This window comes from Oncorhynchus mykiss, chromosome 13, assembly GCF_057628025.1.
Source record: "Oncorhynchus mykiss isolate SJ-2025 chromosome 13, ASM5762802v1, whole genome shotgun sequence".
Lineage (NCBI taxonomy): Eukaryota > Metazoa > Chordata > Actinopteri > Salmoniformes > Salmonidae > Oncorhynchus > Oncorhynchus mykiss.
The window spans coordinates 8,723,822-8,748,368 of NC_143034.1; the positions used below are offsets into that span (position 1 = coordinate 8,723,822).

The 24,547-nt window shown below is 45.2% G+C and overlaps 1 protein-coding gene across 3 annotated transcripts in view; it reads right to left on the reverse strand.

Moving 5' to 3' along the window:
• Positions 1–406: 406 nt before the first annotated feature.
• gaa2 (alpha glucosidase 2) overlaps positions 407–24,547 on the reverse strand; it is a 41,402-nt gene continuing 17,261 nt past the window's right edge. For 2 of the 3 annotated variants that reach the window (XM_090194998.1, XM_090194997.1), the window contains exons 11-21: positions 23,352–23,465; positions 22,742–22,826; positions 22,236–22,353; positions 18,395–18,528; positions 13,154–13,305; positions 12,744–12,892; positions 12,365–12,506; positions 9,630–9,728; positions 7,560–7,724; positions 6,148–6,294; positions 407–3,608 (exon numbers count right to left, since the gene is read on the reverse strand). In XM_090194998.1, coding sequence (XP_090051124.1) covers positions 3,546–3,608; positions 6,148–6,294; positions 7,560–7,724; positions 9,630–9,728; positions 12,365–12,506; positions 12,744–12,892; positions 13,154–13,305; positions 18,395–18,528; positions 22,236–22,353; positions 22,742–22,826; positions 23,352–23,465 — 1,368 coding nt within the window. In that variant the 3' untranslated portion in view covers positions 407–3,545. Of the gene's footprint in view, positions 3,609–6,147; positions 6,295–7,559; positions 7,725–9,629; positions 9,729–12,364; positions 12,507–12,743; positions 12,893–13,153; positions 13,306–13,424; positions 13,484–18,394; positions 18,529–22,235; positions 22,354–22,741; positions 22,827–23,351; positions 23,466–24,547 lie in introns of those variants that run through there. The other variant, XM_090194999.1, reaches the window with a different exon arrangement.

A 24,547-nucleotide genomic window follows, 5' to 3' on the forward strand; every position in this document is an offset into this window, starting at 1 on the left:
TGGTCATCTATGAACATTTGAACATCTTGGCCATGTTCTGTTATAATCTCCACCCGGAACAGCCAGAAGAGGACTGGCCATCCCTCATAGCCTGGTTCCTCTCTAGGTTTCTTCCTAGGTTTTGGCCTTTCTAGGGAGTTTTTCCTTGCCACTGCGCTTCTACACCTGCATTGCTTGCTGTTTGGGGTTTTAGGCTGGGTTTCTGTACAGCACTTTGAGATATCAGCTGATGTAAGAAGGGCTATATAAATACATTAGATTAGAATAAAAAGGCATATTTGATGGGTGCAGGATTATGCTCCAGCCAAGCAGTAGTAATACCTGGATGAAACTAAATTACACCCAGGTATATAAGTCCCTCCCATCCAATCATGTGACAAACAGATCTAAAACAGACACATGGGAGTCAGGATTCATGTTTAATCAAGTCATCATTAGAAACCAGCATCTGTCTGAGCACGTCCCCGTTCAACATAACACAAATGGAAATGGAGAGGCGGGCATTACAGCATCAACAGTCATTATTCATGCCAGATAGATACACCCAACTGGCAGAACCGGCCAACATAAGGCAAGTCTTCCCCTTCCACAGTTTTCATTATACCGCTTGAATAGAATAGGACAAATAAAACACATTTGTCAAACAACATTTCAACCAATCAATTTCAAAAGGGCAAACGTTGAGTTTCCATAACGCTTCAAAATGTCAAAAACTACAATCCAGGCTCATTCATTATTTAGCAAAGGCAATTGTATGTCTGAGAAAGCTTGACAATACTTTAATATCATTGTTTCAGAGAGAAAGACCCTGTTTTTAGAGTCACAGTAAAGCAGTTCGAAAACAAACTGAAACTAGAATTCTAGTTTTAGAACAATGTAGATGTGTAGAGGTGTTCTGAAACTATCATTCTAGAACAGAGTTAAAACTGAGCTGTTCTAGAGGTGTTCTGAAACTATCATTCTAGAACAGAGTTAAAACTGAGCTGTTCTAGAGGTGTTCTGAAACTATCATTCTAGAACAGAGTTAAAACTGAGCTGTTCTAGAGGTGTTCTGAAACTATCATTCTAGAACAGAGTTAAAACTGAGCTGTTCTAGAGGTGTTCTGAAACTATCATTCTAGAACAGAGTTCAAACTGAGCTGTTCTAGAGGTGTTCTGAAACTATCATTCTAGAACAGAGTTAAAACTGAGCTGTTCTAGAGGTGTTCTGAAACTATCATTCTAGAACAGAGTTAAAACAGAGCTGTTCTAGAGGTGTTCTGAAACTATCATTCTAGAACAGAGTTAAAACTGAGCTGTTCTAGAGGTGTTCTGAAACTATCATTCTAGAACAGAGTTAAAACTGAGCTGTTCTAGAGGTGCTCTGAAACTATCATTCTAGAACAGAGTTAAAACAGAGCAGTAGAAGAGACAGTTTGATCATTCATAAAGGCACTTCCCTGTACCTTCAATATGTCCTGATTCAGTGCAAACAAGCTTGTCAACAACAATATGTACATATCAGGATCAATAACAACAATCACTGATTATTATCACGAAACTCCCCAAAGACACAAACATCCATCTCACCCCATTCTAGTCTTGTTCTGAGGGAAAGAAAAGTTCCTCTCCTTTTAATTGCACATCTTCACCTTTCCTCTGAGAAATGAAAACAGCAAAATAAAAGTTGGCTCTTGACTGTAGTAACGACCAGTGGCAGAACGACTAGACTTCATATTTTACTACCTAACCAGTAAAATGCACCAGGAGGCCTTTCAAACTAATGCATCTGGCTCACGGTTTAATATCTTCACAGTATTTTACAAAATGTTCCATCCTGAGAATAAATCACTTTCCTACCGACTAAACCGGTATTTCCAGTCCAAACTGGAACGGTCCTTCAAAAGCATTATAGAGCATAAAAACAGGCCTGTGGATTTGATTAGAGCTTTGATTTAAAAAAATCAAGCCTGATGAGCCCTACATTAAAGACATTTACTGAGCCCTACATTAAAGACATTTACTGAGCCCTACATTAAAGATATTTAATGAGCCCTATATTAAAGACATTTAATGAGCCCTACATTAAAGACATTTAATGAGCCCTACATTAAAGACATTTCATGAGCCCTACATTAAAGATATTTAATGAGCCCAAGCCCCAAAAAAGTCCAAAATATAGTGCTGTTATCCAATACATATATGATATAGGCTACTGCACGACAGAAAAACAGAAAAGCCCATAGATGTAGCCAGCTATGTCCTCTGTTGGGTAAATAAATGAAACTCGCTCCAGGAGGCTTGTTGAGTGTGAACTGTATGATTATACTGTATTATACTGTGTATTATAAACTCGCTCCAGGAGGCTTGTTGAGTGTGAACTGTATGATTATATTGTATTATACTGTATTATAAACTCGCTCCAGGAGGCTTGTTGAGTGTGAACTGTATGATTATACTGTATATGTATGTGTATATGTACTGTGTATTATACTGTGTATTATACTGTGTATTATACTGTATTATACTGTGTATTATACTGTGTATTATACTGTATTATACTGTGTATTATACTGTGTATTATACTGTGTATTATACTGTATATTATATGGACTGGAATTACTCACATTGTTCAAACCATGATACAGCTGGATGAGACATGCGGCTAGTAGAGGCGAGCTGATTTTATTCTAACTTTGGTAATATAATAATAGGGCCTTTACGTATAATTAGCAGGCTGACAAAATACCTTTCATAATATTTTGTTGATTTAAAGCAACGATATTCGAGTGACAAGCGGTTTTAAAACTCTGCAGCCGCAATAAAAATGTAAAATCTTTACAATTAAAAAAACAAGGTGACCCTGAAAGCCAGATAGAGATGGGTAAATTAGACGTCTGTCCCCACCCTGTCTTTATATTACTGTAGCGTAGGCTGTGCCTCAGTAAATGTAGGCCTACCTGTCACATGGGGGAAAAAATACTATCACCACCACTATAAAGCTTCAGTTTAGGTTAGGATTGTAGGAGGGTAATCTGGTCCTAGATCAGTGGTTAGGTTAGTATCTAATGGTTCAGGTTAGGATTGTAGGAGGGTAATCTGGTCCTAGATCAGTGGTTAGGTTAGTATCTAATGGTTCAGGTTAGGATTGTAGGAGGGTAATCTGGTCCTAGATCAGTGGTTAGGTTAGTATCTAATGGTTCAGGTTAGGATTGTAGGAGGGTAATCTGGTCCTAGGTTAGTACCTAATGGTTCAGGTTAGGAGTGTAGGAGGGTAATCTGGTCCTAGATCAGTGGTTAGGTTAGTATCTAATGGTTCAGGTTAGTATTGTAGAAGGGTAATCTGGTCCTAGATCAGTGGTTCAGGTTAGGATTCAATCCCACCCGGAGCAACATATGGTGTGTCCTACAGTGAGCGTGTTTTGAGCCCTGGTAGTACACTATATAGGGAATAGGGTGCCATTTGGGTCACGGCCGTGGGGCGTAAAGCAGTAGAGACCGTCAGGGAAGGAAAAACCATCAAACATTCCAAAAGGTCGGAATTCCCATTGTTTTGGGAAAAGCTGTTAGATCCAACTGATGGTGAAGTTCTGGCTGAGATTCAGTCCCAGATCTGTTACAGTCAACACCTAGAGGGAGACGAACGGAGAAACAGAGATACATGAATAACAAACCACAGATTACATTTCCCTCTAAACATGGGGAGACTCCACTACTACCAGCCAACTCACACATTTCCCTCTAAACATGGGGAGACTCCACTACTACCAGTCAACTCACACATTTCCCTCTAAACATGGGGAGACTCCACTACTTCTAGTCAACTCACACATTTCCCTCTAAACATGGGGAGACTCCACTACTACCAGTCAACTCACACATTTCCCTCTAAACATGGGGAGACTCCACTACTTCTAGTCAACTCACACATTTCCCTCTAAACATGGGGAGACTCCACTACTACCAGTCAACTCACACATTTCCCTCTAAACATGGGGAGACTCCACTACTACCAGTCAACTCACACATTTCCCTCTAAACATGGGGAGACTCCACTACTACCAGTCAACTCACACATTTCCCTCTAAACATGGGGAGACTCCACTACTACTAGTCAACTCACACATTTCCCTCTAAACATGGGGAGACTCCACTACTACTAGTCAACTCACACATTTCCCTCTAAACATGGGGAGACTCCACTACTACTAGTCAACTCACACATTTCCCTCTAAACATGGGGAGACTCCACTACTACCAGTCAACTCACACATTTCCCTCTAAACATGGGGAGACTCCACTACTACCAGTCAACTCACACATTTCCCTCTAAACATGGGGAGACTCCACTACTACCAGTCAACTCACACATTTCCCTCTAAACATGGGGAGACTCCACTACTACCAGTCAACTCACACATTTCCCTCTAAACATGGGGAGACTCCACTACTACCAGTCAACTCACACATTTCCCTCTAAACATGGGGAGACTCCACTACTACTAGTCAACTCACACATTTCCCTCTAAACATGGGGAGACTCCACTACTACCAGTCAACTCACACATTTCCCTCTAAACATGGGGAGACTCCACTACTACTAGTCAACTCACACATTTCCTAGGGGGCAAAGGTCAGGATGGATAGTGTCATTTATCAGCCTTGTCGGTGTCGTAACAAACCCCCAGTTCATAACCCATGCGACCCTAAACTGTTCACACACCATTTGTTGGTGAACACACACACACACAATCTTTTTTAATGAGTGGATTTGGCTATTTCGGGCCACACCCCTTGCTGACAGGTGTATAAAGGTGTATCAAGCACACAACCATGCAATCTCCACAGACAAACATTGTCAGTAGAAAAGCCTTACTGAAGAGCTCAGTGACTTTCAACGTGGCCCCTCTCATAGGATGCCACCTTTCCAAAAAGTCTAAATGTCAGCCCTGCTAGAGCCGCCCCGGGCATACTAACTGTAAGTGCTGTTATGGTGAAGTGGAAACATCTAGGAGCAACAACGGCTCAGCAGAACGGGACCACCGAGTGTTGGAGCGTGTAAAACAGCATCTGTCCTCAGCTGCAACACTCACTACCGAGTTCCAAACTATCCTCTGGAAGCAACGTCGGCACAAGAACGGTTTCGTTGAGAGCTTCAAGCGTCTAAGATCTGCATGCAATGCCAAGCGTCGGCTGGAGTGGTGTAAAGCTCGCCGCCACTGGACTCTGGAAACGCCTTCTCTGGAGGGATGAATCACGCTTCACCATCTGGCAGTCCGACGGGCGAATCTGGGTTTGGAGGATGCCATGAGAACGCCACCTGCCCCAATGCATAGTGGCAACTGTAAAGTTTGGTGGAGGAGGAATAATGGTCTGGGGCTGTTTTTCATGGATCGGGCTCCTTGGTTCCAGTGAAAGGAAATCTCTAACGCTACAGCATGCAATGACATTCTAGATGATTCTGTGCTTCCAAAAGTTTGGGGAAGGCCCTTTCCTGTTTCAGCATGACAATGCCCCAGTGCACAAAGCGAGATCCATACAGAAATGGTTTGTTCAGAACTTGACTGTCCTGTACCGAGCCCTGACCTCAACCCCATCGAACACCTTTGTGATGAATTCGAACGAATTGCATCGCCGACTGCGAGCCAGGCCTAATTGCCCAACATCACTGTCCGACCTCACTAATGCTCTTGTGGCTGAATGGAAGCAAGTCCCCACAGCAATGTTCCAACATCTAGTGGAAAGCCTTCCCAGAAGAGTGGAGGCTGTTATAGCAGCAATGCGTCCCTCCGAAACACGATCCCGCCAAGCCGCACTGCTTCTGGACACAGTCGGAGGAAACACTGTACCAGCTGGCGACCGAAGTCAGCGCGGCCCGCCACAAGGAGTCGCTAGAGCGCCATGAGACAAGGACAACCCGGACGGCGCTGGGCCAATTGTGCGCCGCGTCATGGGTCTCCCGGTCGCGGATTGGCTGCGACACAGCCCGGGATCGAACCCGGATCTGTAATGGCGCCTCTAGCACTGATCAATGCCTTAGACCCCTGCGCCACTCGGGAGGTCCCTACATTCCTTTAAAAAAATGTTTTATTGTGAGTATGGCTGCTCTAAAACATTATCTGAACTTTAAAAAACACTTAACCTTTGACTCCTGACACCAAGTCTCACCTGATTGGCTCTGTAGGTGAATGCAGCATCGTGGGAGTTGACCGTAACCCTGGTAGGCTCCACCTTCACGCCATAGAAGGAGGCTGTTTCCACGGTGATGTAGGAAGCCTCCACGTGGTCGTGCAGCACCTCCGATGTCATCGTGTTCTAGAACACAATAGGAAGGGAAGAGGTGAAGGTAATAGTGTTAGTAGAACCAGCTGTCTTGGCTATAGTGTTAGTAGAACCAGCTGTCTTGGCTATAGTGTTAGTAGAACCAGCTGTCATGGCTATAGTGTTAGTAGAACCAGCTGTCGTGGCTATAGTGTTAGTAGAACCAGCTGTCATGGCTATAGTGTTAGTAGAACCAGCTGTCATGGCTATAGTGTCAGTAGAACCAGCTGTCATGGCTATAGTGTTAGTAGAACCAGCTATCATGGCTATAGTGTTAGTAGAACCAGCTGTCATGGCTATAGTGTTAGTAGAACCAGCTGTCATGGCTATAGTGTTAGTAGAACCAGCTGTCATGGCTATAGTGTTAGTAGAACCAGCTGTCATGGCTATAGTGTTAGTAGAACCAGCTGTCATGGCTATAGTGTTAGTAGAACCAGCTGTCATGGCTATAGTGTTAGTAGAACCAGCTGTCATGGCTATAGTGTTAGTAGAACCAGCTGTCATGGCTATAGTGTTAGTAGAACCAGCTGTCATGGCTATAGCGTTAGTAGAACCAGCTGTCATGGCTATAGCGCTAGTAGAACCAGCTGTCATGGCTATAGCGTTAGTAGAACCAGCTGTCATGGCTATAGCGTTAGTAGAACCAGCTGTCATGGCTATAGCATTAGTAGTGGTAGAACACGTGAGTAGATAGTAGAACCAGCTGTCTGTAGTGGTCGGAGCGTACTGGTCGGAGCGTACTGGTCTGTAGTGGTCGGAGCGTACCGGTCTGTAGTGGTCGGAGCGTACTGGTCTGTAGTGGTCGGAGCGTACTGGTCTGTAGAGGTCGGAGCGTACTGGTCGGAGCGTACTGGTCTGTAGTGGTCGGAGCGTACCGGTCTGTAGTGGTCGGAGCGTACTGGTCTGTAGAGGTCGGAGCGTACTGGTCTGTAGTGGTCGGAGCGTACTGGTCTGTAGTGGTCAGAGCGTACCAGTTTGTAGTGGTCGGAGCGTACTGGTCTGTAGTGGTCGGAGCGTACTGGTCTGTAGTGGTCGGAGCGTACTGGTCTGTAGTGGTCGGAGCGTACTGGTCTGTAGTGGTCAGAGCGTACCAGTCTGTAGTGGTCGGAGCGTACTGGTCTGTAGTGGTCGGAGCGTACCGGTCTGTAGTGGTCGGAGCGTACTGGTCTGTAGAGGTCGGAGCGTACTGGTCTGTAGTGGTCGGAGCGTACTGGTCTGCAGTGGTCGGAGCGTACTGGTCTGCAGTGGTCGGAGCGTACCTTCACCACAGTGAACACTACGTGAGCGTACTGGTCTGTCTCAAAGGTGTCGATGCTCTCTCCGTCGTCCCAGAATAGCTCTCCTCCGGCCGAGCCGTCTTCAGACAGACTGGACACGAGGTGGAGCGGCTGACCACTGCTCACAAACAGGGTTGTGTTGGGACGCTACACAGGGAGCAACACACAGAGAGACACACACAGAGAGAGAAAGAGAGAGAGAAAGACACAGAGACACACACAGACACAGACACAGAGAGACACACAGACACAGAGAGACACACAGAGAGAGACACAGAGAGAGATACAGAGAGAGACACACACAGACACAGCGACAGACAGCGACACACACAGACAGCGACACACACAGACAGACAGCGACACACACAGACAGACAGCGACACACACAGACAGACAGCGACAGACAGACACAGAGAGAACGAAAGAGACCGAGGGAGAGACGCAGAGAGACACACAGTGATTAATTATTTTCGATATGGATGCCTGACCATCCACTTTGTGTCATCTTCCTATTAACCCTCTGAAACTCTGTAGATAGTCATCATTATTCTGACATAACCTTTATTTAACTGGGCAAGTCCGTTAAGAACAAATTATTATTTACAATGACGGCCTACACATGGGCCAAACCCGCTCGATGCTGGGCCAATTGTGCGCCGCCCTATGGGACTCCCAATCACAGCCGGTTGTAATACAGCCTGGAATCGAACCGGGGTCTGTAGTGACGCCTCTAGCACTGAGATGCAAGTGCCTGAGACCGCTGCACCTCCTCAGGAGCCCCAATAACATGCATGATCCAGCTACCTGACCATCTATTGTCTCAAATCAAATCAAATCCAATTTCATTTGTCACATACACACGGTTAGCAGATGTTAACGGTCCGACAGTGAACAGGTGCCCCTCACAGCAGAGACACAGAGGAAATTTGTTCCTCCCTACAGTAAAACACTCTCTCTGTCTCTCTGACTCTGTCAATTCAATTCAAGGGGCTTTATTGGCATGGGAAACATATGTTAACAAATCAAATCCAATGTTACTTGTTACATACACATGGTTAGCAGATGTTAATGGTCACATGGTTAGCAGATGTTAATGGTCACATGGTTAGCAGATGTTAATGGTCACATACACATGGTTAGCAGATGTTAATGGTCACATGGTTAGCAGATGTTAATGGTCACATGGTTAGCAGATGTTAATGGTCACATGGTTAGCAGATGTTAATGGTCACATGGTTAGCAGATGTTAATGCGAGTGTAGCGAAATGCCTGTGCTTCTAGTTCAGACAGTGCAGTAACAACCAACGAGTAATCTAACCTAACAATTCCAAAACTACTACCTTATACACACAAGTGTAAAGGGATAAAGAATATGTACATAAGGATATATGAATGAGTGATGGTACAGAGCAGCATAGGCAAGATACAGTAGATGGTATCGAGTACAGTATATACATATGAGATGAGTATGTAAACAAAGTGGCATAGTTAAAGTGGCTAGTGATACATGTATTACATAAAGATGCAGTAGATGATATAGAGTACAGTATATACATATACATATGAGATGAGTAATGTAGGGTATGTAAACAAAGTGGCATAGTTTAAAGTGGCTAGTGATACATGTATTACATAAAGATGCAGTAGATGATATAGAGTGCAGTATATACATCTGAGATGAGTAATGTAGGGTATGTAAACATAGAGTACAGTATATACATATGAGATGAGTAATGTAGGGTATGTAAACAAAGTGGCATAGTTTAAAGTGGCTAGTGATACATGTATTACATAAGGATACAGTAGATGGTATCGAGTACAGTATATACATATGAGATGAGTATGTAAACAAAGTGGCATAGTTAAAGTGGCTAGTGATACATGTATTACATAAAGATGCAGTAGATGGTATCGAGTACAGTATATACATATGAGATGAGTAATGTAGGGTATGTAAACAAAGTGGCATAGTTTAAAGTGGCTAGTGATACATGTATTACATAAAGATGCAGTAGATGATATAGAGTACAGTATATACATCTGTCTGTTTACCTGTGTAGGTATGACAGCTCCTTCTCTCAGGTGAAGGTTGATATGGTCTAGAGGAGCCTTGAGCCTCAACTCTTCTCCTTTACTACGGATAGAATCACCCTGAGAGAGGAGAGAGAGAGAGACAAGGGAAGTTGGGGAGAGAGGGAGACCGAGGGAGGGAGAGAGAGGAGAGAGAGGAGAGGCAGAGAGACAAGGGAAGTTGGGGAGAGAGGGAGACCGAGGGAGGGAGAGAGAGGAGAGGGGAGGGAGAGAGGAGAGAGAGGGGAGAGAGGAGAGAGGAGAGAGAGGAGAGACAGAGAGACAGGAGAGAGAGGAGAGACAGAGAGACAGGAGAGAGAGGAGAGACAGAGAGACAAGGGAAGTTGGGGAGAGAGGGAGACAGAGGGAGGGAGAGAGAGGGAGGGAGACCGAGGGAGGGAGAGTTAGGGTTAGGGGTTAGGGTTACACTGTTCTGTTCTGAATGGGGGTGTAACTCAATATCAGGAAGGTGTTCCTAATGTTTTGTCCGCTCAGTGGGTTAGGGTTACACTGTTCTGAATGGGGGTGTAACTCAATATCAGGAAGGTGTTCCTAATGTTTTGTCCGCTCAGTGGGTTAGGGTTAGGGTTACACTGTTCTGAATGGGGGTGTAACTCAATATCAGGAAGGTGTTCCTAATGTTTTGTCCGCTCAGTGGGTTAGGGTTACACTGTTCTGAATGGGGGTGTAACTCAATATCAGGAAGGTGTTCCTAATGTTTTGTCCGCTCAGTGGGTTAGGGTTAGGGTTACACTGTTCTGAATGGGGGTGTAACTCAATATCAGGAAGGTGTTCCTAATGTTTTGTCCGCTCAGTGGAAGTGCCGTTGTCCAGCCTGAAACAAAAGCCTTGTAACTACCATCACATTCTATTCGTCATTACCCAGAATTCCTACTAGTTGTGTCCTGTGTGGTCCAGTGGTTCCAGCTGGTCCCGCCCACTGCCCTTAGACTCCACCTCCCAATCATCTGGTACATTTCAGTCCTTCATTTAAATAAAACTCATCCACTTTCAGTAGTGAGAGACAGAGTTTTACATACTGGTCCCCCGTGGGAATCGAACCCACAACCCTGGCGTTGCAAGCACCGCCCCACTACCAACTGAGCCCCACGGGACAATCTTTATCCAACACTTCACCGTCTCATCAATAAAGCTGAACATATATAAATACTAAGAGGAGTGTCCCCAGTCCTTAAAAAATACACTCATTATCTTGAATAATTACTGTAGCTGTGTTCTTACTGTATAGTAGAGACCTGGGGTTAGGGTTATTAAGGGTTATTAAGGGTTATTAAGGGTTATGTATAGTTAATATATATAGCTGTGTTCTTACTGTATAGTAGAGACCTGGGGTTAGGGTTATTAAGGGTTATTAAGGGTTATGTATAGTTAATATATATAGCTGTGTTCTTACTGTGTAGTTGAGACCTGGGGTTAGGGTTATTAAGGGTTATTAAGGGTTATTAAGGGTTATGTATAGTTAATATATATAGCTGTATTCTTACTGTGTAGTTGAGACCTGGGGTTAGGGTTATTAAGGGTTATTAAGGGTTATTAAGGGTTATGTATAGTTAATATATATAGCTGTGTTCTTACTGTGTAGTTGAGACCTGGGGTTAGGGTTATTAAGGGTTATTAAGGGTTATTAAGGGTTATGTATAGTTAATATATATAGCTGTATTCTTACTGTATAGGAGAGACCTGGGGTTAGGGTTATTAATGGTTATTAAGGGTTATTAAGGGTTATGTATAGTTAATATATATAGCTGTGTTCTTACTGTATAGTAGAGACCTGGGGTTAGGGTTATTAATGGTTATTAAGGGTTATGTATAGTTAATATATATAGCTGTGTTCTTACTGTGTAGTAGAGACCTGGGGTTAGGGTTATTAAGGGTTATTAAGGGTTATTAAGGGTTATGTATAGTTAATATATATAGCTGTGTTCTTACTGTATAGTAGAGACCTGGGGTTAGGGTTATTAAGGGTTATTAAGGGTTATGTATAGTTAATATATATAGCTGTGTTCTTACTGTATAGTAGAGACCTGGGGTTAGGGTTATTAAGGGTTATTAAGGGTTATTAAGGGTTATGTATAGTTAATATATATAGCTGTGTTCTTACTGTATAGTAGAGACCTGGGGTTAGGGTTATTAATGGTTATTAAGGGTTATGTATAGTTAATATATATAGCTGTGTTCTTACTGTATAGTAGAGACCTGGGGTTAGGGTTATTAATGGTTATTAAGGGTTATTAAGGGTTATTAAGGGTTATGTTTAATATATATAGCTGTGTTCTTACTGTATAGTAGAGACCTGGGGTTAGGGTTATTAAGGGTTATTAAGGGTTATTAAGGGTTATGTATAGTTAATATATATAGCTGTGTCCTTACTGTATAGTAGAGTCCTGGGGTTAGGGTTATTAATGGTTATTAAGGGTTATGCATAGTTAATATATATAGCTGTGTTCCTACTGTATAGTAGAGACCTGGGGTTAGGGTTATTAAGGGTTATTAAGGGTTATGTATAGTTAATATATATAGCTGTGTCCTTACTGTATAGTAGAGTCCTGGGGTTAGGGTTATTAATGGTTATTAAGGGTTATGCATAGTTAATATATATAGCTGTGTTCCTACTGTATAGTAGAGACCTGGGGTTAGGGTTATTAAGGGTTATTAAGGGTTATATATAGGTAATATATGTATAGCTGTGTTCTTACCGTGTAGTAGTCGTACCAGAGACCCTGAGGGAAGTAGCCCACAACATAGTCCACACCTGGATCTAATACTGGTGTCACCATCAAACTCTTCCCCCATAGGAACTGTCTGTCTATCCCATACGTTCTCACGTCCTTGGGGAACCTAAAAATATGAACACACATTGGTCAGGAACATCCTGAAAGAGCTGTGTGTGTGTGTGTGTGTGTGTGTGTGTAACTCACTCGAACAGCAGAGGGCGAGCGACGGTGTGTCCGTGTGTGTGTGTCCCTGTGTGTGTGTGTGTGTGTGTGTCCCTGTGTGTGTGTGTGTGTGTGTGTCCCTGTGTGTGTGTGTGTGTGTGTGTGTGTGTGTGTGTGTGTGTGTGTGTCTGGAACTCACTCGAACAGCAGAGGGCGAGCGACGGTGTGTCCGTGTGTGTGTGTGCGGTGGAACAGCGTGTAGAGCAGAGGGAACAGAGAGGAGCGGAGCAGCAGAGACTGTTTCATGGCTGAACGGGCTCGAGGGCTGAACGCTGGGGGGTCCTGAGGCTGGGAGGAGAGAGACACAGAGCACACAGATTATACAGATAAAATGACTTTTCTATTGGTGGAAGGGGGGGCACATTGGTGGAGGGGAGAGGCACATTGGGGTGGGCACATTGGTGGAGGTGGGGGGGGGCACATTGGTGGAGGGGGGGGCACGTTGGTGGAGGGGAGAGGCACATTGGGGTGGGCACATTGGTGGAGGGGGGGGGGCACATTGGGTGGGGGGGCGGAACATTGAGGGGGGGGCCACATTGGGGGTCTTACCTTCTGGTCGATAGAGTTGTGGTTGCGTGTGAAAGGGTAGAAGGCTCCTAGCTGAGTCCAGCGGACACACAGCTCCTCCTCAGTCTGCTCACTGAAGCCACAGATATCAGCCCCCACCAGGGGAACACCCAGGAGGTTAAAGGTTAACATACCTGGAGGGGGAGGGAGGGAGAGAGAGAGATGGCACAGATATCAGCCCCCACCAGGGGAACACCCAGGAGGTTAAAGGTTAACATACCTGGAGGGAGAGGGAGGGAGAGGGAGAGAGAGAGAAGGCACAGATATCAGCCCCCACCAGGGGAACACACAGGAGGTTAAAGGTTCACATACCTGGAGGAGGAGGGAGAGAGATGAGACATGATTAGATACTAGCCTAGTTCCATGTGACCTCTAGAGAGAGAGAGACATGATTAGATACCAGCCTAGTTCCATGTGACCTCTAGAGAGAGATGAGACATGATTAGATACCAGCCTAGTTCCATGAGAGAGAGATGAGACATGATTAGACACCAGCCTAGTTCCATGTGACCTCTAGAGAGAGATGAGACATGATTAGACACCAGCCTAGTTCCATGTGACAGAGAGCCGGTCTGATACAAAGCCTAGAAAGAACAGAACCTAATAGCCTCATCATTGGCTCTTTTGACAAAACCATCTATAAAAGGTATTTTTCTACAGTCCTAAAGAAATTAAAAGTTGTATCCGTTTTTTACAACGTTACTGTCAGTTTAGTCCATCAGAATGTCCTAGTTTGGTTGAGTAGAAAACCATCAGAATGTCCTGGTTTGGTTGAGTAGAACACCATCAGAATGTCCTGGTTTGGTTGAGTATAAAACCATCAGAATGTCCTGGTTTGGTTGAGTAGAACACCATCAGAATGTCCTGGTTTGGTTGAGTAGAAAACCATCAGAATGTCCTGGTTTGGTTGGTTGAGTAGAAAACCATCAGAATGTCCTGGTTTGGTTGAGTAGAACACCATCAGAATGTCCTGGTTTGGTTGAGTAGAACACCATCAGAATGTCCTGGTTTGGTTGAGTATAAAACCATCAGAATGTCCTGGTTTGGTTGAGTAGAACACCATCAGAATGTCCTGGTTTGGTTGAGTAGAAAACCATCAGAATGTCCTAGTTTGGTTGAGTAGAACACCATCAGAATGTCCTGGTTTGGTTGAGTAGAAAACCATCAGAATGTCCTGGTTTGGTTGAGTAGAACACCATCAGAATGTCCTGGTTTGGTTGAGTAGTAAACCATCAGAATGTCCTGGTTTGGTTGAGTAGTAAACCATCAGAATGTCCTGGTTTGGTTGAGTAGAACACCATCAGAATGTCCTGGTTTGGTTGGTTGAGTATAAAACCATCAGAATGTCCTGGTTTGGTTGGTTGAGTAGTAAACCATCAGAATGTCCTGGTTTGGTTGAGTAGAACACCATCAGAATGTCCTGGTTTGGTTGAGTAGTAAACCATCAGAATGTCCTGGTTTGGTTGAGTAGAACACCATCAGAATGTCCTGGTTTGGTTGAGTAGAACACCATCAGAATGTCCTGGTTTGGTTGAGTAGAACACCATCAGAATGTCCTGGTTTGGTTGAGTATAAAACCATCAGAATGTCCTGGTTTGGTTGGTTGAGTAGTAAACCATCAGAATGTCCTGGTTTGGTTGAGTAGAACACCATCAGAATGTCCTGGTTTGGTTGAGTAGAAAACCATCAGAATGTCCTGGTTTGGTTGAGTAGAACACCATCAGAATGTCCTGGTTTGGTTGGTTGAGTATAAAACCATCAGAATGTCCTGGTTTGGTTGAGTAGTAAACCATCAGAATGTCCTGGTTTGGTTGAGTAGAACACCATCAGAATGTCCTGGTTTGGTTGAGTAGAACACCATCAGAATGTCCTAGTTTGGTTGAGTAGAACACCATCCGAATGTCCTGGTTTGGTTGAGTAGAACACCATCAGAATGTCCTGGTTTGGTTGAGTAGTAAACCATCAGAATGTCCTGGTTTGGTTGAGTAGAACACCATCAGAATGTCCTGGTTTGGTTGAGTAGAACACCATCAGAATGTCCTGGTTTGGTTGGTTGAGTAGAAAACCATCAGAATGTCCTGGTTTGGTTGGTTGAGTAGAACACCATCAGAATGTCCTGGTTTGGTTGGTTGAGTAGAAAACCATCAGAATGTCCTGGTTTGGTTGGTTGAGTAGAACACCATCAGAATGTCCTGGTTTGGTTGAGTATAAAACCATCAGAACGTCCTGGTTTGGTTGAGTAGTAAACCATCAGAATGTCCTGGTTTGGTTGGTTGAGTAGTAAACCATCAGAATGTCCTGGTTTGGTTGAGTAGTAAACCATCAGAATGTCCTGGTTTGGTTGAGTAGTAAACCATCAGAATGTCCTGGTTTGGTTGGTTGAGTAGAACACCATCAGAATGTCCTGGTTTGGTTGAGTATAAAACCATCAGAATGTCCTGGTTTGGTTGAGTAGAACACCATCAGAATGTCCTGGTTTGGTTGGTTGAGTAGAACACCATCAGAATGTCCTGGTTTGGTTGAGTATAAAACCATCAGAATGTCCTGGTTTGGTTGAGTAGAAAACCATCAGAATGTCCTGGTTTGGTTGAGTAGTAAACCATCAGAATGTCCTGGTTTGGTTGAGTATAAAACCATCAGAATGTCCTGGTTTGGTTGAGTAGAACACCATCAGAATGTCCTGGTTTGGTTGAGTAGAAAACCATCAGAATGTCCTGGTTTGGTTGAGTAGAACACCATCAGAATGTCCTGGTTTGGTTGAGTAGTAAACCATCAGAATGTCCTAGTTTGGTTGAGTATAAAACCATCAGAATGTCCTGGTTTGGTTGAGTAGAACACCATCAGAATGTCCTGGTTTGGTTGAGTAGAAAACCATCAGAATGTCCTGGTTTGGTTGAGTAGAACACCATCAGAATGTCCTGGTTTGGTTGAGTAGTAAACCATCAGAATGTCCTGGTTTGGTTGAGTAGAAAACCATCAGAATGTCCTGGTTTGGTTGAGTAGAACACCATCAGAATGTCCTGGTTTGGTTGAGTAGAAAACCATCAGAATGTCCTGGTTTGGTTGAGTAGAACACCATCAGAATGTTCTAGTTTGGTTGGTTGAGTATAAAACCATCAGAATGTCCTGGTTTGGTTGAGTAGAAAACCATCAGAATGTCCTGGTTTGGTTGAGTAGAACACCATCAGAATGTCCTGGTTTGGTTGAGTAGAAAACCATCAGAATGTCCTAGTTTGGTTGAGTAGAAAACCATCAGAATGTCCTGGTTTGGTTGAGTAGTAAACCATCAGAATGTCCTGGTTTGGTTGAGTATAAAACCATCAGAATGTCCTGGTTTGGTTGAGTAGAACACCATCAGAATGTCCTGGTTTGGTTGAGTAGAAAACCATCAGAATGTCCTGGTTTGGTTGAGTAGAACACCATCAGAATGTCCTGGTTTGGTTGAGTAGAAAACCATCAGAATGTCCTAGTTTGGTTGAGTAGAACACCATCAGAATGTCCTAGTTTGGTTGAGTAGAACACCATCAGAATGTCCTGGTTTGGTTGAGTAGAACACCATCAGAATGTCCTAGTTTGGTTGAGTAGAACACCATCAGAATGTCCTAGTTTGGTTGAGTAGAACACCATCAGAATGTCCTGGTTTGGTTGAGTAGAACACCATCAGAATGTCCTAGTTTGGTTGAGTAGAAAACCATCAGAATGTCCTGGTTTGGTTGAGTAGAACACCATCAGAATGTCCTAGTTTGGTTGAGTAGAACACCATCAGAATGTCCTGGTTTGGTTGAGTAGAACACCATCAGAATGTCCTAGTTTGGTTGAGTAGAACACCATCAGAATGTCCTGGTTTGGTTGAGTAGAACACCATCAGAATGTCCTAGTTTGGTTGAGTAGAACACCATCAGAATGTCCTAGTTTGGTTGAGTAGAAAACCATCAGAATGTCCTGGTTTGGTTGAGTAGTAAACCATCAGAATGTCCTGGTTTGGTTGAGTATAAAACCATCAGAATGTCCTGGTTTGGTTGAGTAGAACACCATCAGAATGTCCTGGTTTGGTTGAGTAGAAAACCATCAGAATGTCCTGGTTTGGTTGAGTAGAACACCATCAGAATGTCCTGGTTTGGTTGAGTAGAAAACCATCAGAATGTCCTAGTTTGGTTGAGTAGAACACCATCAGAATGTCCTAGTTTGGTTGAGTAGAACACCATCAGAATGTCCTGGTTTGGTTGAGTAGAACACCATCAGAATGTCCTAGTTTGGTTGAGTAGAACACCATCAGAATGTCCTAGTTTGGTTGAGTAGAACACCATCAGAATGTCCTGGTTTGGTTGAGTAGAACACCATCAGAATGTCCTAGTTTGGTTGAGTAGAAAACCATCAGAATGTCCTGGTTTGGTTGAGTAGAACACCATCAGAATGTCCTAGTTTGGTTGAGTAGAACACCATCAGAATGTCCTGGTTTGGTTGAGTAGAACACCATCAGAATGTCCTAGTTTGGTTGAGTAGAACACCATCAGAATGTCCTGGTTTGGTTGAGTAGAACACCATCAGAATGTCCTAGTTTGGTTGAGTAGAACACCATCAGAATGTCCTAGTTTGGTTGAGTAGAACACCATCAGAATGTCCTGGTTTGGTTGAGTAGAACACCATCAGAATGTCCTAGTTTGGTTGAGTAGAAAACCATCAGAATGTCCTGGTTTGGTTGAGTAGTAAACCATCAGAATGTCCTGGTTTGGTTGAGTAGAACACCATCAGAATGTCCTGGTTTGGTTGAGTAGAACACCATCAGAATGTCCTAGTTTGGTTGAGTAGAACACCATCAGAATGTCCTAGATCCATGTGACCATGCCTCATCTCCCTGCTATCTGTACATAGATTTTTTTTTTTACATAAAAAAAACAAACATTTATTTTATTTTGTGTTATTGACTGTGCGTTTGTTTACTCCATGTGTAAGTCTGTTGTTGTTTTTGTCACACTGCTTTGCTTTATCTTGGCCAGGTCACAGTTGTAAATGAGAACTTGTCTCAACTGGCCACCTGGTTAAAGAACGGAGAATGGTCCTCTGCACTACACAGAAAACATATTTACAACTTTTACCAAGCAGAAACATCAAATACTGTAAAACCGTCCATAACAACACAAATCCTGATAGGATATTTTGGACATATCGCCCAGCCCTAGTGTGTTTGTGAGTGAGTGAGTGTGTGAGTGTGTGTGTGTCTACCTGCTATCGAGGTGTACATGTCCTTCCAGTGACTCCTGTTGTCTCCTAGCCAGTGTCCAGAGTATTGGCCTTGACTGGGGAAGGTGGAGCGAGAGATCACAAACGCTCTCTTCCCTAACATACGCTTCAGGGCACTGGGGAGGAGGGAGAGAGGGAGGGGAGGGAGGTGGAGAGAGAGAGGGAGGGGGGGAGGTGGAGAGAGAGGGAGGGAGGGAGGGAGGGAGGGAGGGAGGGAGGGAGGGAGGGAGAGAGAGAGGGAGGGAGAGAGAGAGGGAGGGAGAGAGGGAGGGAGAGAGAGAGGGAGGGAGGGAGGGAGGTGGGGGGAGGGAGGGAGAGGGGGGTGGAGAGAGAGGGAGGTAGGGGGGGGTGGAAAGAGAAGAGAAAACATATATATTGGGAGAGTGAGGGAGGGAGGGAGGGAGGGAGGGAGGGAGTGAGGGAGGGAGGGAGTGAGGAAAGAGAAGAGAAAACATATGTATCGGGCCATCAAAGAAAACTCAAATGTATCCTAGTTAGGTGGTGTTTTGGTCACGTCTGACTGTATCCTAGTTAGGTGGTGTGTTGGTCACGTCTGACTGTATCCTAGTTAGGTGGTGTATTGGTCAGGTCTGACTGTATCCTAGTTAGGTGGTGTATTGGTCAGGTCTGACTGTATCCTAGTTAGGTGGTGTGTTGGTCACGTCTGACTGTATCCTAGTTAGGTGGTGTATTGGTCACGTCTGACTGTATCCTAGTTAGGTGGTGTGTTGGTCAGGTCTGACTGTATCCTAGTTAGGCGGTGTGTTGGTCACGTCTGACTGTATCCTAGTTAGGTGGTGTGTTGGTCACGTCTGACTGTATCCTAGTTAGGTGGTGTTGGTCACGTCTGACTGTATCCTAGTTAGGTGGTGTATTGGTCACGTCTGACTGTATCCTAGTTAGGTGGTGTGTTGGTCACGTCTGACTGTATCCTAGTTAGGTGGTGTGTTGGTCACGTCTGACTGTATCCTAGTTAGGTGGTGTGTTGGTCAGGTCTGACTGTATCCTAGTTAGGTGGTGTATTGGTCACGTCTGACTGTATCCTAGTTAGGTGGTGTATTGGTCACGTCTGACTGTATCCTAGTTAGGTGGTGTATTGGTCACGTCTGACTGTATCCTAGTTAGGTGGTGTGTTGGTCACGTCTGACTGTATCCTAGTTAGGTGGTGTATTGGTCACGTCTGACTGTATCCTAGTTAGGTGGTGTGTTGGTCACGTCTGACTGTATCCTAGTTAGGTGGTGTGTTGGTCACGTCTGACTGTATCCTAGTTAGGCGGTGTATTGGTCACGTCTGACTGTATCCTAGTTAGGTGGTGTATTGGTCACGTCTGACTGTATCCTAGTTAGGAGGTGTGTTGGTCAGGTCTGACTGTATCCTAGTTAGGTGGTGTATTGGTCACGTCTGACTGTATCCTAGTTAGGTGGTGTGTTGGTCACATCTGACTGTATCCTAGTTAGGTGGTGTATTGGTCACGTCTGACTGTATCCTAGTTAGGTGGTGTATTGGTCACGTCTGACTGTATCCTAGTTAGGTGGTGTGTTGGTCACATCTGACTGTATCCTAGTTAGGTGGTGTATTGGTCACGTCTGACTGTATCCTAGTTAGGTGGTGTGTTGGTCACATCTGACTGTATCCTAGTTAGGTGGTGTATTGGTCACGTCTGACTGTATCCTAGTTAGGTGGTGTATTGGTCACGTCTGACTGTATCCTAGTTAGGTGGTGTGTTGGTCAGGTCTGACTGTATCCTAGTTAGGTGGTGTATTGGTCACGTCTGACTGTATCCTAGTTAGGTGGTGTATTGGTCACGTCTGACTGTATCCTAGTTAGGTGGTGTATTGGTCACGTCTGACTGTATCCTAGTTAGGTGGTGTGTTGGTCACGTCTGACTGTATCCTAGTTAGGTGGTGTATTGGTCACGTCTGACTGTATCCTAGTTAGGTGGTGTGTTGGTCACGTCTGACTGTATCCTAGTTAGGTGGTGTGTTGGTCACGTCTGACTGTATCCTAGTTAGGCGGTGTATTGGTCACGTCTGACTGTATCCTAGTTAGGTGGTGTATTGGTCACGTCTGACTGTATCCTAGTTAGGTGGTGTGTTGGTCAGGTCTGACTGTATCCTAGTTAGGTGGTGTATTGGTCACGTCTGACTGTATCCTAGTTAGGTGGTGTGTTGGTCACATCTGACTGTATCCTAGTTAGGTGGTGTATTGGTCACGTCTGACTGTATCCTAGTTAGGTGGTGTATTGGTCACGTCTGACTGTATCCTAGTTAGGTGGTGTGTTGGTCACATCTGACTGTATCCTAGTTAGGTGGTGTATTGGTCACGTCTGACTGTATCCTAGTTAGGTGGTGTGTTGGTCACATCTGACTGTATCCTAGTTAGGTGGTGTATTGGTCACGTCTGACTGTATCCTAGTTAGGTGGTGTATTGGTCACGTCTGACTGTATCCTAGTTAGGTGGTGTGTTGGTCACATCTGACTGTATCCTAGTTAGGTGGTGTATTGGTCACGTCTGACTGTATCCTAGTTAGGTGGTGTATTGGTCACGTCTGACTGTATCCTAGTTAGGTGGTGTATTGGTCAGGTCTGACTGTATCCTAGTTAGGTGGTGTATTGGTCACGTCTGACTGTATCCTAGTTAGGTGGTGTATTGGTCACGTCTGACTGTATCCTAGTTAGGTGGTGTGTTGGTCACGTCTGACTGTATCCTAGTTAGGTGGTGTATTGGTCACGTCTGACTGTATCCTAGTTAGGTGGTGTGTTGGTCACATCTGACTGTATCCTAGTTAGGTGGTGTGTTGGTCACATCTGACTGTATCCTAGTTAGGTGGTGTATTGGTCACGTCTGACTGTATCCTAGTTAGGTGGTGTGTTGGTCACGTCTGACTGTATCCTAGTTAGGTGGTGTATTGGTCACGTCTGACTGTATCCTAGTTAGGTGGTGTATTGGTCACGTCTGACTGTATCCTAGTTAGGTGGTGTATTGGTCACGTCTGACTGTATCCTAGTTAGGTGGTGTATTGGTCACATCTGACTGTATCCTAGTTAGGTGGTGTATTGGTCACGTCTGACTGTATCCTAGTTAGGTGGTGTGTTGGTCACGTCTGACTGTATCCTAGTTAGGTGGTGTATTGGTCACGTCTGACTGTATCCTAGTTAGGTGGTGTGTTGGTCACATCTGACTGAATCCTAGTTAGGTGGTGTGTTGGTCACATCTGACTGTATCCTAGTTAGGTGGTGTATTGGTCACGTCTGACTGTATCCTAGTTAGATGGTGTGTTGGTCACGTCTGACTGTATCCTAGTTAGGTGGTGTATTGGTCACGTCTGACTGTATCCTAGTTAGGTGGTGTATTGGTCACGTCTGACTGTATCCTAGTTAGGTGGTGTATTGGTCACGTCTGACTGTATCCTAGTTAGGTGGTGTATTGGTCACATCTGACTGTATCCTAGTTAGGTGGTGTATTGGTCACGTCTGACTGTATCCTAGTTAGGTGGTGTATTGGTCACGTCTGACTGTATCCTAGTTAGGTGGTGTATTGGTCACGTCTGACTGTATCCTAGTTAGGTGGTGTATTGGTCACGTCTGACTGTATCCTAGTTAGGTGGTGTATTGGTCACGTCTGACTGTATCCTAGTTAGGTGGTGTATTGGTCACGTCTGACTGTATCCTAGTTAGGTGGTGTGTTGGTCACGTCTGACTGTATCCTAGTTAGGTGGTGTATTGGTCACGTCTGACTGTATCCTAGTTAGGTGGTGTGTTGGTCACGTCTGACTGTATCCTAGTTAGGTGGTGTAACAGAGAGTGTATGTGTCGTACTGACCGTGCCGAGGCCTTAGCTTCTAGAAGTCCATACAGGCTGTGCATGTTGTAGTGAGACGAGGTCTTCTGGACAGCAGAGGCACACAGGGTCTTAGCCCTCAACAACCCTCCTAATATACCTAGAGGGAGAGAGAGGAGAAAGAGAGAGAGAGAGAGAGAGGTGAGAGAGAGAGGTGAGAGAGAGAGAGGTGAGAGAGAGAGAGGTGAGAGAGAGAGGTGAGAGAGAGGTGAGGTGAGAGAGAGGTGAGGTGAGAGAGAGGTGAGAGAGGGAGAAGTGAGAGAGAAATGAGAGAGAGGTGAGTGAGAGAAGTGAGAGAGAAATGAGAGGTGAGAGAGGTGAGAGAGAGAAGTGAGAGAGAAATGAGAGAACAAGAGGTGAGAGAGAGAAGTGAGAGAGAGAAGTGAGAGAGAGAAGTGAGAGAGAAATGAGAGAGAGGTGAGAGAATGAGAGGAGAGAGGGCAGAGAAAGAGAGCAAGATGAGAGAGGTGTGTGTGTGTGTGTCTCACCAGGTGTGTACGGAGGGTTCTCCAGCTCGGTGTCAGGACAGCCAACGGTCGACCCGTCCACGAAGCTAGATGGCTCGTTCATGTCCTAGGCAGGAAGTGAGAGGGGTCAGAGGGCAAAGCCGTTCACAATATCTGACTCCAGACCGAAACAGGAAAACACACACACACAAGGTTAGATGACATCACACACAAGGTTAGATGTCAGCACACACACACACACACTCACACAAGGTTAGATGTCAGCACACACACACACACACACACACACACAAGGTTAGATGACAGCACACACACACACACACAAGGTTAGATGTCAGCACACACACAAGGTTAGATGTCAGCACACACACACACACAAGGTTAGATGTCAGCACACACACACACACGGTTAGATGTCAGCACACACACACACACACACACACGGTTAGATGTCAGCACACACACACACACACACGGTTAGATGTCAGCACACACACACACACACACACGGTTAGATGTCAGCACACACACACACACACACACACACACACACAAGGTTAGATGTCAGCACACACACACACACACACACACACAAGGTTAGATGTCAGCACACACACACACTCTTACGTACGATCCAGAGTCCGTCGAAGGGAACTTTGTCGTGGAACCTCTTGAGATTGTCGTACCACCACTCATGGGTCACATCATCAGAGAAATCAGGGAACGCTGTCAGACCTGGCCACACCTGGGGGGGGGATGGGGGAGAGAGGGAGAGGGGGATGGGGAGAGGGAGAGAGGTGAACAACATAGGAGAGGAGAGAGGGGGAGGGAGAGAGGGAGGGACGTGAACAACACAGGAGAGAGAGGGCAGGGTAAAAGAGAGGTAGTTGACTTCATTGATCAACAGAAATGTGCCTTCTGCTTATCCCACAGAAACAAACACACAGGTTAAAGAGGCTGAAGCAGAGGGAGGCGCAGTAACCCATTTTAGAGGTTAATGGTCTTGCTCAAGGGCACAACGGCAGGCAGGATACGGCATGTAGCCGTCAGCCCACTTCCTCCAGCTGCTGGTCCATCTCTCTCTAACCTCTAGGAGATCTCCAGCTGCTGGTCCATCTCTCTCTAACCTCTAGGAGACCTCCAGCTGCTGGTCCATCTCTCTCTAATCTCTAGGAGACCTCCAGCTGCTGGTCCATCTCTCTCTAACCTCTAGGAGACCTCCGGCTGCTGGTCCATCTCTCTCTAACCTCTAGGAGAGACCTCCAGCTGCTGGTCCATCTCTCTCTAATCTCTAGGAGACCTCCAGCTGCTGGTCCATCTCTCTCTAACCTCTAGGAGACCTCCGGCTGCTGGTCCATCTCTCTCTAACCTCTAGGAGACCTCCAGCTGCTGGTCCATCTCTAACCTCTAGGAGATCTCCAGCTGCTGGTCCATCTCTCTCTAACCTCTAGGAGACCTCCGGCTGCTGGTCCATCTCTCTCTAACCTCTAGGAGACCTCCAGCTGCTGGTCCATCTCTCTCTAACCTCCAGCTGCTGTTCCATCTCTCTCTAACCTCCAGCTGCTGGTCCATCTCTCTCTAACCTCTAGGAGATCTCCAGCTGCTGGTCCATCTCTTTCTAACCTCCAGCTGCATCTCTCTCTAACCTCTAGGAGATCTCCAGCTGCTGGTCCATCTCTCTTTAACCTCTAGGAGATCTCCAGCTGCTGGTCCATCTCTCTCTAACCTCTAGGAGATCTCCAGCTGCTGGTCCATCTCTCTCTAACCTCTAGGAGATCTCCGGCTGCTGGTCCATCTCTCTCTAACCTCTAGGAGACCTCCGGCTGC